This window comes from Erythranthe guttata, chromosome 5, assembly GCF_056151865.1.
Source record: "Erythranthe guttata isolate IM_541 chromosome 5, IM_541, whole genome shotgun sequence".
NCBI classification, from domain to species: Eukaryota; Viridiplantae; Streptophyta; class Magnoliopsida; order Lamiales; family Phrymaceae; genus Erythranthe; species Erythranthe guttata.
In genome coordinates, this window is record NC_142537.1 from 1570906 (window position 1) to 1587710 (window position 16805).

Consider the following 16805-nt stretch of genomic DNA (forward strand, 5'->3'; position numbering starts at 1 on the left):
GTAGTGCATCAAAACTGCAATTTTGCAAAAAACGAGTACAAACTAGAGAATATTCCACGGGATCTAAAAGAAAGATTATGTTGGATTTGACACCATAAAAGTGAACGTGTAAGAAGATTCCTAATTGTGAGATAGTTGTAATTACCCAAATAGGAGGGGCTTCTCATAATTAACCTTATCTAAGGGGGTAGGCCATAATTTATCCTAAAATTGATGTAACTACATAGTTAATCTATCTTAAATCATTTTAATGAGATCATAAGAAATTAAACAAATCGAAAAAAAAAATGAGAAAAGAGAAAAAAAAAACAAAGAATGGGAAACAGAGACGAAGTGGGAAAATAGTAGAAAATCACTTCCCAAGAATCAAGACTAGACTTTAGGCAACATCCCCAAGAATATCTGGAAACTCTTGAAAAAAGGGCTAAATTTCGAATAACCGTCCAAAAAATTAATTCTTGAAAAATAAAGTGAAGCTTTCGATCCTCGCAGCATTTCGACCATGGCTGGGTATTTCTTCAATCCCGTGTCTTTTTTTTTTTTTTTTTTTGAATCTTGAAGTTATACTATGAAATGGGATTCTATTTTTTGCAGAAAGATTCAATTTTTATTTGGGCTTGTTATAGAAAGTTTTGATCTTTACCATCATTAGTTTGAATCTTGAAGTTATACTATGGAATGGGATTCTATTTTTTTGTATAAAGATTCAATTTTTATTTGGGCTTGTTTTTGAAAGTTTTGATCTTTACCAGCGTTAGTTTGAATTTTGAAGTTATACTATGGAATGGGATTCTATTTTGTTGCAGAAAGATTCAATTTTTATTTGGGCTGTTGTTGAAGGTTTTGATCTTTACCAGCATTAGTTTGAATCTTGAAGTCAAAACAGTGACATGGGTTGTTTTGATTTTAGTGATAGCAGGGATTTGTATGTGTTTGGCCTTACATAGAGCTTATTGTTTAGTGTCTTTCTAGACTGTATGATGATTAGGAAATGGATATGTATATATATACATATATACACACACGTGTTCTCGAGTTTATTTTGTTTAATTTTATTTTGATTGTTATGCGGTTAGATGCTAACCGATTTGGATCTGGGCTTTCTTGTTTTTATTGTGTTTTTTTAATTTGATAATTCTAAATTTGATTGAAAAGAATTGTCTTTTCGACTTCCGACCTAGATGATTATTGATGATTGGAAAGACAAACTTAAAGTATATTCATGGTATAATGGAATGATAAGCTCTTGTCCGATAATTCCCCCACTTGTTCGTATCTCGTTTTGAGGATTTTAAATTGAATAATGCTGGACGCTAAAGAGTTTCTTGGATATTTCTTGATGATGAGCAACAACGAAACAACATTGGGTAATTTTGCAAGGAAATGGTTTGTGCTTTCTAGATTTGAGTATCGATAAGGAGTGTCGATTGTGTTATTCAACTTGGTTTCGTGTTGCTTGGATTTTGTTAACAATTTAGCTTTCGCAATTTTCTGGGGGTTTTGCATTTTGAAGCGACTCTTAGTCTATCCGACTATTGTTTCTTGATATCACGGGGAAACATTGCAAATCAGCCTTATCAAATTCATACGAAAAATGAATTGGCCGAGAAGTTCATTGATAGTACTTTTACGTGGACATACTAAGTTCTGACATCCTCGTTTCCCGCATTTCGAAGTATTTGTGTGAAGAATCTGATATTTTCAGAATCTTAAATTTCGACCTAGAAATTGTTATAAACCCCCTGTATTCAGAATTTCTTCATACTGCAATTTTCGCTTATCGTAAATTGTTTCGAACATTATGCTAAAAGAAGGTGTCCGTTGTTTCGAATCATATCAATCGAATCTGATGATTAGGGCTTATCGAAACTTTTTGTTTTATTACAATATTTATCTTTTGCTTCTAATTACCTCTCAATTGCTTGACTTTTCATGCAGGCCATCATGGTTGTTTGACCCGAATAGAATCGCCACTAAAATAAGGAGCGCATCTGGTTCACTCGACGCATCGAAAGTCAACTGGAAAAGCAACCCTTCGAAAAGCTGCCCAAATTGCCAATACGTTATCGACAATAGTGATGTATGTTTTCTTTCCCATTTCTGTTACCAATATATTCATATAGCCATCTTCTAGTATGTCTAATCAATTAGAGTAATTTTTAATTCAATTTTTTTTAATCATTTTCCAGGTGGCTCATGCATGGCCTGGATTACCTCGTGGCGTGAAATTCGATCCCACCGACCAAGAAATTATTTGGCATTTAATTGCGAAAGCCGGTGTCGAAAATTTGACTCCCCATGCTTTTATTGATGAATTCATTCCAACTGTTCATGAAAGTGACGGCATTTGTTACACACATCCTCAAAATTTACCCGGTACACTTTTGTTCGATCCTAGTATCTTTGTCTTTATCATTTTTTTTCGTAATTTTTTTCTCAAATAAATACTTAGGTGTGAAGCAAGACGGAAGTGTATCCCACTTTTTCCACAGAGCAATCAAAGCTTACAACACAGGTACAAGAAAGCGTCGAAAGATACACGGTGACGACTGTGGAGACGTACGCTGGCATAAAACGGGTCGAACCAAACCCGTTTTATTGGACGGTGTGCAAAAGGGTTGTAAAAAGATTATGGTTTTGTATATAAGCCCCGTGAGAGGTGGCAAGGCTGAAAAGACTAATTGGGTCATGCACCAGTATCACTTGGGCACGGGTGAGGATGAACTGGAGGGCGAATACGTCATTTCCAAAGTGTTCTATCAGCAACAACAACAAGTCAAAGTGATCGAAAAAAGTGAAGAAGAAGAAGATAATATTTCTGATAATAATATTATTGCTAAGGTGGACCCTGTCACCCCAAAGTCAGCCACTCCCGAGCCTCGTGCAGAAAGGAGGTTTTCTAATTACGAATCTGTGCAAGATTCTATAATTCCAAATGTAGAGGTAAAGATACTTTCTTTGAAATGAGATTTCGACATTTAACTATATGCCACTCTTTTTTATAAGTTGTTCATAAGCTTAGCCAAACACCCTCTAAGATAAATATAACTTGAAATGAGGTTGACATTTGACCACATGTTTTTTTTTTCTTTTCTTTTTTTACGATTTAGCATGAGAACGAGGGCCTTATGGAAGACGAGTTATTGGAAAATGCCTTGGTAATTCAATCCGATAATCATCATGTGAACAATGTGGAGAATCTTGATGCTGATCAAGAAGAGGTTGGTGAAGATGCTAAATGGTGGGAAAACGAGTCGCAGTATTTGCTGAGTTCGCAGCAGCTTGTTGAAGGGCTGTCTCTTTGCGACGAGCTTCTCCAAAGCCAATCTCCAAATAGGGATGAAACTGACGAAAGTGGAAAAGTTAAAGGACTGAATTGCAAACCCCGTCTTTCTGACTACGCTCGTTTAGGACCGGAGGATTTGAAGAGGGATTTGGAGGAGTGCCAAAATATGGCTGTTTCTGATCCAGCAGCAAACATAGAAATCGACGACACCCCTCCCGATTTTCGATTGAGTCAACTCGATATTCCTGATTTTCGATTGAGTCAACTCGACACCCCTCCTGATTTCCGACTGAGCCAACTCGTGAGTTTTTTTTTTATTCTTTTTTTTGCTTTTTTTTCATTAATTGATAATTTAAATACTTTTATATGAAATTATTAAATGAATGCAGGAGTTTGAGTCTCAAGATAGCTACATCGCTTGGGGTGGAGGAGGAAAGAAGATTGGCTAGAGATCCGGAATTCTCCGGAAGCTTCTTTTTGGTATATGATTTTTCATTCTGATGATTAAGATGAAACAAATACTTTCTTGGTGCTAGCGATTATTATTTTTTGACGAATTAATTAGGCGCAGCAACCAAACTTGTTTTGATGAATTAGCCGTTCGTAATATATTATATATGCTTGTTGTCTTCTATAATCCTCCTGTCTTTTTTTTTTTTTTTTTCCGACACAAAATAAAATATCTAGAAGTTACTATACTAGGAGCGTTCGAATTTGGAACGATGCATGAATTTGTCGACTTTTACAGGTCATTTAAGGGTTTGTGTGCCCCTCAAATATGCGATAAAGTGCATGAACCTGGAGAACTTAGATCTTTTACAGGTCAATAAGGTTGTTGTTTTTGTAACATGCAATAATTAATATATACATACATGCATGCATACATACATATATGTATGTATATGAATTCAAGTTTTGGAGGGGCCAAGAAAATGTTGATGATTGAAAAAATAATTTGTATGATGCTACTATGTTAGCCATATCATTATTTGAAAGGAAAACTTGACTCTTGTGGATAAGAAAATTCGAGTGCCTCACCTATATAAAGGCCAGAGCAAACCCTACTGAATTTACGAACACGTAAAAATGGGCCATCGTTTGTTTCCAAAAGGCGTCCGAATATACATATACGCGCATGCATATATATATATATATATATATATATATATATATATATATATATATATATATATATATATAGACCGGATTTTAATAGGAAAATCAGATGACATAGGATGACTGACACGTGGATAGTTTAAATAAAAATATAATTAGGATTCTAATAATTGGAAAAGAAAAAAAACCATCATAATTCGTAACCCCTCAAACCCTACTGATTTATTAAGAGTTGACTTATTAAGAGTTGATTTAAGAGTGCCAGATGTCAAAAAATTAGTGGAATCCGATTTATATTAAATACCAGCTGATCCGCTTAAAATATAATCTTATATATATGTGTGTCTCTCAGAGAGAGAGAGAGAGAGAGAGAGGTCACATTAATAGATACTTACAAATAAAGTGTAATTAACTGCTAAAATTTAAGATATAAGTGATATATGTCTCATGGTGATTTAAAATAAATTTCAAAATAAATTTCATTGTGATTTAAAAGTTACACCTAACTAATTGATAATTGAATAGATAAGGATTCATATATGTCTAACTTAGTACAGTTGGTATGGTTGCAGATATAACTCACAAGTCATGATCTTGATGTAGATATATGTCTTTTCAAATTAATCCCTCGTTTAAATATATTAATAATCTTTTATTTATTTACTGAAATTCAACTACTGCGTGTAAAATGTAAGTACTTGATGAGAGTTGTAATAAAAACCAATTGTAATTTTGATGAGATGGGACAATGATGAGTCATCCACATGTGAAAGGAACTCAATAAATTATTTGTAGGGGCATAATTTATATATATATGGTTTGATGAAAAATTCAAAAAGTTAGTAATATCTCAATAACATTTCCGTTCGCAAAAGACGCAGTGATAAGGAACGTCAAATTGGATTCAAATTGCAAAATAACTATTTAATTTTGAGAAGATTTAATAATGGACATCGGTGGAGATATCGAAAAAAATTATGGAAGAATAAGAATTTTCGACGAACTCAAATTGTATTTGAGTACGAAACGAACTCTATCTCAAGTGAAATGGCGCAAGGAACAAACCTCATGAGCAAAGGTCATGAATCACGTCAAATTTCAGCAATCCAATGTTGTTTAAATTCCATTGGGTTGTTCCCAAAATTACGAGATCTACTAGAATCAGACTTTAACTCATTTTTGTTGTTTTTGATAATTTTTATTATTTTCTTAGTTTAATTAGTGTTTTCAGCTTTTTAGTATAAATAGCTGTCTTATGACTTTATTTTGAGAAGAATTTCGAATTTTAATAAAATATTTAGAGTTTTCTCTAATTTTCTGGTGGATTGCACAGTTTTTGGTGGATTTCGAATGTAATTTTGTTCTATATAATTAATTCGAAAAATTAATTCTTTTACCGTGCTTCCGTTCTCCGTCAGACAAAGATAATAACATTGCATCTTATCAAGACGGAAGGAAATTATTTTGTAAAATTTATTGATGAAATTTAGTTTCTTGATGCAACAAATTAATCCCCAAATCTAACTCTACGAACACAAATCTAAGATTCGATTTCGAATTTTGATGATTTTTCCTAATTTAACCCTAAGACTTGAGTAAGTCATGTAGTTATCATTTCAAATAGTAATTAATATATATATATATATATATATATATATATATATATATATATATATATATATATATATATATATATATTAGAAGTTGAAGTAGGCCCAAATATTAAAAAAGAAAAGGGAAGAATCAAAATATACGACTACTCAAAGCCTAATTTGTCCAGGTCCATGCATGCATGTTCAACTTGACTACTGAAACACAACTTGTCTTAGTCCACACACACACACACACACATATATACTTTTATATATATATATATATATATATATATATATATATATATATATATTATATCCACAATCAATCATACTTCCCTAATGTTGTATTTTATTTATTTAATATATTCTTTTTATAAATAATCTAACGCACAAGAAATGAACTATGATTGCAATTCGAAACGGAAATTTTGAATTTTGTCGACTGCATGCAATTCAAATAATTTTCAATTTTTGGAATAAATTTGTTTTCTTATTCTGATTTTCGAAATTTTGGTTATTCTGGTAACAATTTTACGACAAATTAAAGCGACGAGTCGCAGAATTGCAGGTTCACATGAGTAGCAACTTGTATGTATATATGCATGCATGTGTATATATAAAAATATAATATATCGTAAAATAATAACGTGTTCATTTTCGCCCACAACATACCCAACTTGTTTTGACACTTTCTTCTTATTCTGACATCATTCAACTTGAAACCACCTTCTGCGTTATTGCATCCCTTGTAATAATAATAATAATAATAATAATAATAATAATAATAATAATAATAATAATAATAATAATAATAATAATAATAATAATAATAATAATAATAATAATAATAATAATAATAATAATAATAATAATAATAATAATAATAATAATAATAATAATAATAATAATAATAATAATAATAATAATAATAATAATAATAATAATAATAATAATAATAATAATAATAATAATAATAATAATAATAATAATAATAATAATAATAATAATAATAATAATAATAATAATAATAATAATAATAATAATAATAATAATAATAATAATAATAATAATAATAATAATAATAATAATAATAATAATAATAATAATAATAATAATAATAATATTTTTTAAAAAAATGGAGGCTATGAAAAGAATAATTAAAAAAATAAAGAAATAATAAGGGCAAATTAGGTAAAATGTAAATACGAGCATACTCTTTATTTTTGAGAAATTACATCCAGTCATGTGTAGTTTGTAAAAGGGTGTTGATGTAAGGAATCTATAAATTTCAGAGGTGGATGTAATTATGTAAAAATGAGGGGTTTTGTCTAAATAAACCTTACCTGAGTGGGGTGATTGTAATTTACCCTAAAATATAAATATATAAAATATAATAATGGTGGGGATAGAGAGAGGAAAATGCACGTGGGGGAAGATAAGGCTGCTCTTTTGACTCATCACATTATGTCGGGTGGGTGGGTCACCCGGTGTGGGTCCGGGTTTGGACCTTTCGACTTAATTTTATTGTTTTATTTTAATTTAATTATTGCCCCGACATCACTAATTTTTTTCAGATTTCCCCCCACCTACATTTTATCGTCTAATAAATAAAAATAAAAATCAATTTTATGACTCAATAAACTTAATTAAGCCTTATCTCTAATTACAATTATGAATTAACACCTAATGGCTAGTTGGAGAACATTGACAAATATTGCCATAATTCATGTTGTTTGGTAATTCAACACATGCTTAATTAAACAATATTATCCTTTTTTTTCTGTTTTTGAAGAAAAATACTATATCTTAGTAAATCATCTAGAATCAAGACCGTTTTATGTCGACTAACCTCTAATTAATAATGATTAATTTAAAAGACAAAACGGAAATAAACAAAACATTAATCTTTAATCGTGATTTGATCATGCGATTGTGCTTTAAAGTGGCTAGAAAAACACATGATCTGTTTTTTTTTTTTTGATTTAACACTTTTGTGAGACGTGCCGTTAAACAGTATCAAACGGTTGGAAAAAAAAAAGGAGTCTTGACTGATTAAAAGTGGGATTTGAATTTGCAATCATATAAAAAAAATTAAAATTAAAATCATAGGTTTATTAAATTGCTTTTGGGATTAGTGGTATCCAATTAAATTAATCATATGGAGGAAATTAAAGCAAATAATCAATATAGGCTTTTAATTATAAAAAAAGATTTAATATAGGCTTTTGAGGAGAAAAAACATTTCCTAGTTCTATTAATCAAATAATTATTCAAATAATTAACACAAAGTGTTTAATCCAATTAATCATTAATTTAGAGTTTAAACCAAAAGAAAGAGGCAAACAATGATTTATTTATTTTTAGTGAGAAAGATCAAAGATCCAATCTTTACTTTAATTTCAAAGAATCAAAATCCAAAAACCAAAAAAATAAAGAATTGAATCGAAACAATAGTTTAATTTCAACTCAAATCGCTACTGTATACAAGAAAAACCCCATCTGAGATTGGGGGCAAAATAGTACAAAATTGTGAAGATCTAAACCCTAATTTCTCCGTTTCCACATCTAAGCTGCTATTTACACTCCAGAAGAACCCAAGAACAAAAAAAAAAAGGAAAATCAAAATAAAAATCAATCGTGATAGCAGAGAAGCATAACGACACATCGTCTAATGATGTAAAGTTTAGCCCTTTGTTCCCGAAGTACCCCTCCGAGCCCTCGGCTTGAAATTCTCGATCTCTTGCTGCTGCTGCTGTTACTGCTGCTGCTGTTCATCATCATCTTCATATTTGATAATTGTTTCTTCTGGAGAAGAGAGAGAATTTTTCTTTCGATTTGGGTGAAATTTTTGGGTGAGATTGCTGAAATTGGAATTGGAATTGAGAATTGGGAATTGGAATTGATTGAGAGTGGAGATGGGAATTGGGGGTATTTTTATAGGGTTGAATGTGTGGGGAGTGGGGTAATGGGTTTTAAATTGGGATTGGTCGAGTAAAGAGACAACTATGGGGCATCAAAGGCCGTGCGTTTGCCCCCTTTCAGTTTATCTGTGGGTCCCACTACCACCCCCAACTTCGGATTCCTTTCCCCAACACCATATTTACAAAAACAATTATTTTTTCATAATATTTTTTGATTTTTTTTATTTTTATTTAGTTTTAGGTACAATTTTATATAGTTTTGGAAATAAGAATTGGCATGGGTTTTTTTTTATGAGTTTGTCCATGCGAGTGAAGATCGGACGGATCAGATCAGATTTGAACTGAACTAGCATTTTTGAGAATATTTCTTTTTTTTCCGAATGTGAAATTAATTTTGAATATCTTTAATAAAATCTTGGAAAATTTGTAGAATGGTAATGAAAAGCTTTTAATACATGTTTTCATTTGAGAAGCTATATGAAATTTGAGCTCGAACTCAATTATATGTACAAAGTAATCAAATTACTCTTATTTGATTTGTGTTCGGTTCGATTTATTTGCTCATCAAATTGATGCGGTTAGTAATAAATTAATTAGCACAAACCACCCTAATATATTCTTTGAATCCACATAAATCTTTGAGAATCTTCTTCAATTGGGCAAATGAGGCGTTTCATTCGTCACAAATACACGTTAGGGCGCCGAGGTTTGATTCTACATATTTACTAAAAAATATATTGCTTAATCAATAATTGTATATTATTGGGTGTTTATTTTATTTGTATAAATTAGTATAATAGGGTCCAAAGCTATCCACTATTTATTTTATTATTACAATTAATTATTTAATTAATTTGTTTTGTTTTAATCACTAGGGGCTGTAGGGTTTACCTACCAACATAATGGGTCGGCCATTTTCTTGAATCAGGTAACACAATTCCATAGTTTATGAGCTGCCTTGCAATATGTTGATGATAGAGTGATATATACATAATTAATTGGTGGAAATTGGACTTATTCATGTATATAGCTATTTATTTAACATTTTATTATATTTATTTTAATTTTATTTTATTGTTGAATCCAACTAAAAACAGGCAACAAGACAATTGGGATTATAATTCAGTTGGATCTTACTTAATATGGCATGTCTTAAAGTACCATTTTATTAATCTTTAATTAATTTGGTGACAACAATTGTTTCCTCTAGCTTTTTTGACTAAGCAATTATGTAGGAAACATAGATCATGTAATGATTTAAATTAAATCTTTATTATTGTGGATATGCCAAATTTTATTTCTAGAACAAGATAAGATGCCTATAAAAATAATTATAATAATTATTCCTATCTATACTTTAGAACGCGTACACTATCTGCACATGTTTAGACGAACAATCAAACACTAAGATAATGAATTAGAGGATTAGTAAGATAAAATATATAATCAACCACTAATCCATTATTAATAATCATTTAATCGTGATTTAATTTAGGTATGTTGCTCCAATGATTAGTAAAAAAAAAAATCTCAAATTTAGACAATGACCCCCTAGTACATGTCCACTAGACCACTACACTACACTACACAAACAATTGTTACACATTTCCACTTAACTCTTTCACTAATCACCGCATAATTACCTTAATTAGGCAATAATTAAATAAATAATTTAATCCTCAAACCACTACAAATATAATTGTCAGTAATTTTACCGAGACGAAAATAACAGTTAAAAAAAAAAAACCACACGTGAACAAACAGACAGTCATGGTGTAAAAAATATTTTAAAGTTTGTGTTAATAAACCAAGGAACAGTAATTCCAAACCCCAAGTATGTGTTAGAATAATTAATTAATTAATTTAAGGACAACAAAGTAAAATAAAAAAACAATATAATTAACCCACTTGATTCGTCTTGTGTTCCTCCCATTTCACTAAGGACACCATTATCTCTCATTAACCCTAAATTTAATGAGCTTCAAGTGACTCTTAGCCTTTCTTTTCAGACAATTATGTAAAGAATGGTCAATCTTGATTCTTGTGCTATATATATATATATATGCTCAGAAGACGATTCTATACACGCCCGTTTCTAGATCTTTTGTCAACGGTAGCTAGATCGAGCTGGTTTACGTACGTCTCTTGTATGGTTTGCAAGTTATTACATATCAGAGTACATATAGTTAATTAGTTGCAAGTTCAATTGTTACCTTAAAAAAGAAAAAAAGAATTTTGATTATAGAACTTAATAATAAAGACAACAAAAGTAAAGAAAAAGCAATCAGATAGATCATGGAAGAAAAATGTCTGATTAATTATAAAATTAGAAATTTTAAAAAATAATAAAATAAAAAAAGCTGCCCAATAATTAAAGAATTCTAATTTTATATAAGTAACTGTAGTAATTTAAAATTAATGTGGGATGTAGTGAACAAGAAATGCATGCCACACGTGAAGGTATCGTGGTTGCATCGGCTGTTTGTCTCTGCTATTCTCGACATTATCGAATTAATTAAACATTTTTATTATCCTTAATCCTTTTTTTAATCTAATTAATTCCCAACTGCATTAATTATTAGCTGGTCAATCACTGGTCAACTAAGGTTTGTTCATGATTAATTAGTCTGTGATATATAGCTCTACATGAGTTCGAATGGCTCATTTGCATCAGATTTCGAAGCATTTACTCAATTACTAAACCCCTGGATTAATCTAATAGCCATGCGTAATTAAATCTAATTAAACGTAATTAAACATAAACCGTGTTTTACGGGGTGCTAACTACGTAGTCAAGTCGCGCATCACACAAAAAATGATTATAATTCATGCAGTCGGACAAGCCGGATCGAATGTTGATTTTCGACACTGTCTCACTTCAGACAACAAACTCCAGCACAAAGTTAATTAGTTTATTACGACTTGGATGGTGTTTGCAAAAGCTTTTAAAAACAACTTCTGAGCATTTTATAGCTCATAATCTGTTGTTAGATGTTTGAAAGCTGCTCTAAAAATAAGCTGTTTTAAGCTATTTTTTTATAAACACTCCTACACCTGCTTTTCTATTTAAGATGATTTTTCAGAATATTTGCAAACAATCCAAACTTTTATCAATAAAATTTTGCAAACACCACCTTCATGAAAGTTTATGATTGTTATTAATTGCTTAATTATATGATTAATCAAATACATATGACACTATTCTCAGTACTTATTTTATCACATATTTTCACTTATATCCACAAAATTTACATAATAGAAACAAGTGATCATTTAATTTATATATTTACAGAAAGTTACTCCTCTCTAGGGATCCACTTGCTCCACCATATACTCTTCGTACTCCGATTCAGTTCGTCGACGCTCTCGTTTATCGTTTTTGCTATCTTTCTTTGCGCCCGAAGAGCAGAAGCAAGCGCATTCCTCTGTACACTCGATTTCTTCTTCTTAGGCCCAATATCCTAAATATTATTAAAAAAAAAAAAAACAAAGTTAAAACTTAGGTCTCAAGTCTCAATAAATTCATTTGAATAATAACGGGAAAATTATAGTTTTCATCTCTCAAATTTGCACGAATTTCACATTTGGTCCCCTATGTTCACAAAAAAACACATTTGGTCCCTCATGTTTCAATAATTTAACGCTTTTCGTCATTTCTGTCAATTTAACGTTAGTCTGTTTAGTCATTGATGGGAACACGCTTGATTCCGTTAGTTTTAACGGAAAATTGACGGAAATGACTAAAAGTGTAGAATTTTTGAAACATGAGGGACCAAATGTGTTTTTTGTGAACATGAGGGCCCAATTGTGAAAATCGATAATAACTTGAGGAACAAAAACTGTATTTTTTCCGAATAATAACAATTTGCATGTGTGTGTGTATACAGTGTGTGTGTGTGTGTGCATATATATATATATATATATATATATATATATATATATATATATATAGAGAGAGAGAGAGAGAGAGAGAGACACGAACCCTGAGTTCTTGAAGTTGAGCTTCGGTAAACCCGCCATCTTTTTCAGTTCCTGATCGCGCCATAAGCTGAATAGTCCATTTAGCAGCTTCACTGTAATCTTGTTGAGTTGCTCGGAAGAATTGTAGCCGTAGGCTCTGCATGAACGACAAGGCCAATAGGCCTTCTTTGTTGAAGTAGGGATGAGCTAGAGCTGCTTTAGCGCTCGTTCTCTGACGAGCTTTGTAACGAACCATTGAAGTCAACAGTTCCCAACCTCCGCCTCCGTCTAAATCCAGCAATTCGAATCCACGTCGGAGATCGGGGCTCGCACGAGGCTCGACGGTCTTTCTCCATGCTATTAGATCGTAATCGCATCTTTTTAACTGACGGTTGAATTGTATGAGAGCACTGTCCGAACGTAGTGACGGGAACGCCTATATAGAAGATATTCGTAAATTTTTTTTTACATATTTTCGTAAAATAAATTTGGAGTTTATTTCAGTCTAAATTAACTTGGACTACTACATGAAAAATTGAACATTCTTGAATAAAATTCAAGATTCACCAGCGCGTGATTTTCTCACTCTAGAAACAATTTTCCGTAAAGATAAGTTGTAGTAAATAAATTACTTACCATTTGTAGGAAAATCAGACCGGCACTATAGATGTCAAATCTGTCCGGAAGATTCAACTGGTTGGAAATGAAAATAGAACGAAATTTTTTTAATATATCCGAGTCAAATTTCATCGAAACTATAATATCGAGAAATTAATTAACGACCTGCCACAGAACAGGAGAAAGTGCCGTTGCGACGGGAGCTGACGGGGCAGAGGGGGTTTGAGTGCTCATAATATATTGTTCCGGTGCAGCATATCTTAAAAATAGAAATAAAAAAAAATCGAATAAATTACTTCGATTTCATTAATTGAGAAAATTATAAACACGAGTTATAATTAAGTAAAAAAAATTAAAATTAAAATTAATTACCTAGGATCCAAAAGAAACTCTTTGGGAATGTAATTGATGCCGACTCTCAAATCTGCAGCGGCTCCAAGATCGATGATCTTGAATGTACGAGAATCTGTTTAAACAGTTTAGAATATATTAGCACAAAATATATGTTTAATATTTTATTTTGGGGGGCTTTTTTACCTTCGGAGAAAATAATATTTTGGGGCTTAAAATCTCGATGAACGATCCCAGTCGAGTGAAGACCGTCCAATGCAAATAAGAGCTGTCGCATTACAGTCTGTACGATTATATTTTCCCTCTCCAATCCCTTGGGCATCTTCTGATCCTCTCCCAAAATCAGTGCTTCCACCTAATCGAATTTTTTTTAAATCAACGACATACGGAGATGATTTCTAAGAGAAGAAAAAAAAACGTATGATTCGAGAAAGTACGGACATTGTAAGGAAATTCTTTGTTCTGCAATAAATCAGCAAGTGTGGATTCCCCTTCAAACTTCCATATGAGCCAATATTCGGATCCTTTCTTTCCGGAATTCTGAAATATAAATATACATACACACGTAAACTCATCGAAATAATCAAAGCAAAACAAAATACTCCACATTTTAAACAATGGTTTTTTTTTTCAGAATGCTAAAGCAAACCTCAAGAAAGCCGTGCACGAAATCAGCACAGCTATTCGCACAAGCCCTTCTCACACGCTCGTTCATCCATATCTCCACCGCTCCGTATTCCGTCGCCTTCTTCAATACTACCTCACCATCCTATAACCAAAAATACAAAAAACAAACCTTACAAAATGATAGTAATACTAATATACCATGTAATTCAATAAATAAATAAATGCAATTTATCGAGAATTAATAAACGAAATCACACATACTCGAGACGAGGGTTTCTTAGTCAATGAAGCCCTATACACAACTCCAAAAGCACCCTCACCCAATTTCTTCCCCAACACAATATCATCCTGTAATTCATACAAAAAACAAATAAAAATCCAATCTTTATATTCCAAAAAAAAAATTTAAAAATTGTCGAACCTTCTTGTAACTAGGTCTAAAGATTCTTTCAACAAAGGCAAGAACAAACATGTCAAAAAAACCAGGCGCAACTCCAGGTGTAGACCAAAGGTAAGAAAGCGTGCCCAGAGCTAAAATCGCGCCGGGTATAGTAAGCGTGATTGCGTCTGATTTCGGCAGAGTGCTTCTGTATATTATATCGCCGCACTCCATTACAGTACATGGGAGCCCAACTCCGACACCCAGAAAAAGATCGTTGAAGAGGTTGAAGATTTCGCCGCCGGATGCGAAGACGGCGAGGCTTCTGGGTCTTGATGTGGGTGGTGGTTTCCTGTGGGCGGCGGCGCGTGGGATTGGTTTGAGGGTTAGGGTTTTGCCGAGAAATGAGGAGAGTGGATTGGGGGTGAAGGAGTGGAGCTTCACTCCGCCTAATCCGATTCCGGTACCATGGCCAACTGCAGCCATTTGCAAATTTGAAGCTAGAAACAAATTCTTGATTTTGATTTTGATTTTGATTTCTGCAGATTTTAGTTATCTTTTTTGGGGTATGATTTTTTTGATTTTCATTATTTTATTATTTCTGGGATTTTAAGGTGACTGTTATTATTTGTGGAGGGAAGGAGTTTTGGTGGGGATGGGGAGAACTACAGACCACAGGTGACACGTAGGCTTACTTGGGCCAGCCATCTTTTATTTTTGTTTTTGGATAATTTTTTTTTTTAATTTAATTATTTAGTGTAAGTTTGATTAGACAACATTTTGCTTGTGTATTATTAATAAAAATAACTCGAAATTCAAATGCAAAATTCTACAAAGTTATGGTCTATGAAGTGATAGTGAGTAATACAAACTAGCATTTTTTTCCCGTGCGATGCACCAGATATTATTTAAATAGTGAAAAAAATAATCAATTAATACATAATAAAAAGGGGTAATATGCTAGGAGCCCCTCAAATGAAACTTAATTTGAACTAAATAACAAGTTCAAATCCAATCTTTTAATTAAATCCTTAATTTGAAACAATATATGACATACATCCTTAATTATTTTTTAATCCCTAAATTACCCTTATAACCTAAATCTTTTAATCTACGTATTCATTCACGTTTTTTGAATAAAATTTATTTCTATTTCATCTTCCCTCACTCTCTCTCTCTCTCTCTCTCTCTCTCTATCCCTCTAGACTATTTTTTTGTTTGGAGAAGCAAACGGGGATGGCGGCGGACGAGAAGGCGGCGGCGGAGTGGGCGGAACTGAATCTTAAGGCGGCGGCTACGGTAAATCTATGGTGACGATGTATCTGAAGGCGTTGACAGAGTGGGTAGCGGTGGCGCGTCGGATCTATGGTGGCGGCGATGGATCTGAAGCGGCAATGGAGTGCGTAGCGGAGGCAGCTTCGAGGGTGACGCTGACCCAGCGGCGGCGCTCGGAGTTCGAGAATGGTGTTGGTGGTGCGGTGATGCTGAGGTAGGTGATGGCAGCTTGGGTGGGGTGGGTGGTATCATTATAGGCGTGGATGGGGTTGGGTGGCCTTTGGCGTCACGGATCTAGGATTTGGTGGGTGGATCTAGGGTTTGGTGGGATGAGTCCAAGTTTTTCGATTTGATGTCTATGGGTTACTATGGGTGTCCGGCTAGGGTTAAAAGGAGAAGCTAGGGTTTCAAGAATATGTTATCGCAAATGTCTATGGATTACTACGTGTTACTACAGGTTACTACGGATTATTACAGTTTCCTATGGATGTCTATACATGACTGAGACCGATCGTTTTTTTTTTAATTCATAAGTTTCAATATTACGTAGAAAATAATGGAAAAAATAGAATCCTAAAATACTGAAAAAATACGAAAAATGAATAAAAAAACAAGAGTAATGTGTTGTACGTAAAAAAAATAATAAAAAAAATGTTCGATGCAAAATGAAAATGTTA

At 32.5% G+C, this 16805-nt stretch overlaps 3 protein-coding genes across 3 annotated transcripts; 1 reads left to right on the forward strand and 2 right to left on the reverse strand.

Annotated features, from left to right (window-relative positions):
* The first annotated feature begins 252 nt into the window (after positions 1–252).
* SOG1 (NAC (No Apical Meristem) domain transcriptional regulator superfamily protein) lies at positions 253–3923 on the forward strand. Its single transcript, XM_088818471.1, has 6 exons — positions 253–510; positions 1939–2080; positions 2190–2376; positions 2453–2943; positions 3111–3587; positions 3676–3923. The coding sequence occupies exons 1-6, from the start codon at positions 503–505 to the stop codon at positions 3733–3735; spliced, it is 1365 nt and encodes a 454-aa protein (XP_088674597.1). The 5' UTR covers positions 253–502; the 3' UTR covers positions 3736–3923.
* A 4511-nt stretch (positions 3924–8434) lies between these two features.
* Positions 8435–8919, reverse strand: LOC105960908 (small polypeptide DEVIL 6-like). The gene has a single exon (XM_012985120.2). The coding sequence runs from the start codon at positions 8782–8784 to the stop codon at positions 8629–8631; it is 156 nt and encodes a 51-aa protein (XP_012840574.2). The 5' UTR covers positions 8785–8919; the 3' UTR covers positions 8435–8628.
* A 3134-nt stretch (positions 8920–12053) lies between these two features.
* Positions 12054–15694, reverse strand: STN7 (Serine/Threonine kinase domain protein). Its single transcript, XM_012985119.2, has 10 exons — positions 14896–15694; positions 14736–14822; positions 14497–14616; positions 14289–14387; positions 14034–14202; positions 13869–13962; positions 13662–13755; positions 13515–13571; positions 12901–13314; positions 12054–12379 (listed from the first exon to the last, which is right to left on the reverse strand). The coding sequence occupies exons 1-10, from the start codon at positions 15337–15339 to the stop codon at positions 12215–12217; spliced, it is 1743 nt and encodes a 580-aa protein (XP_012840573.1). The 5' UTR covers positions 15340–15694; the 3' UTR covers positions 12054–12214.
* Between the last annotated feature and the right edge of the window lie 1111 nt (positions 15695–16805).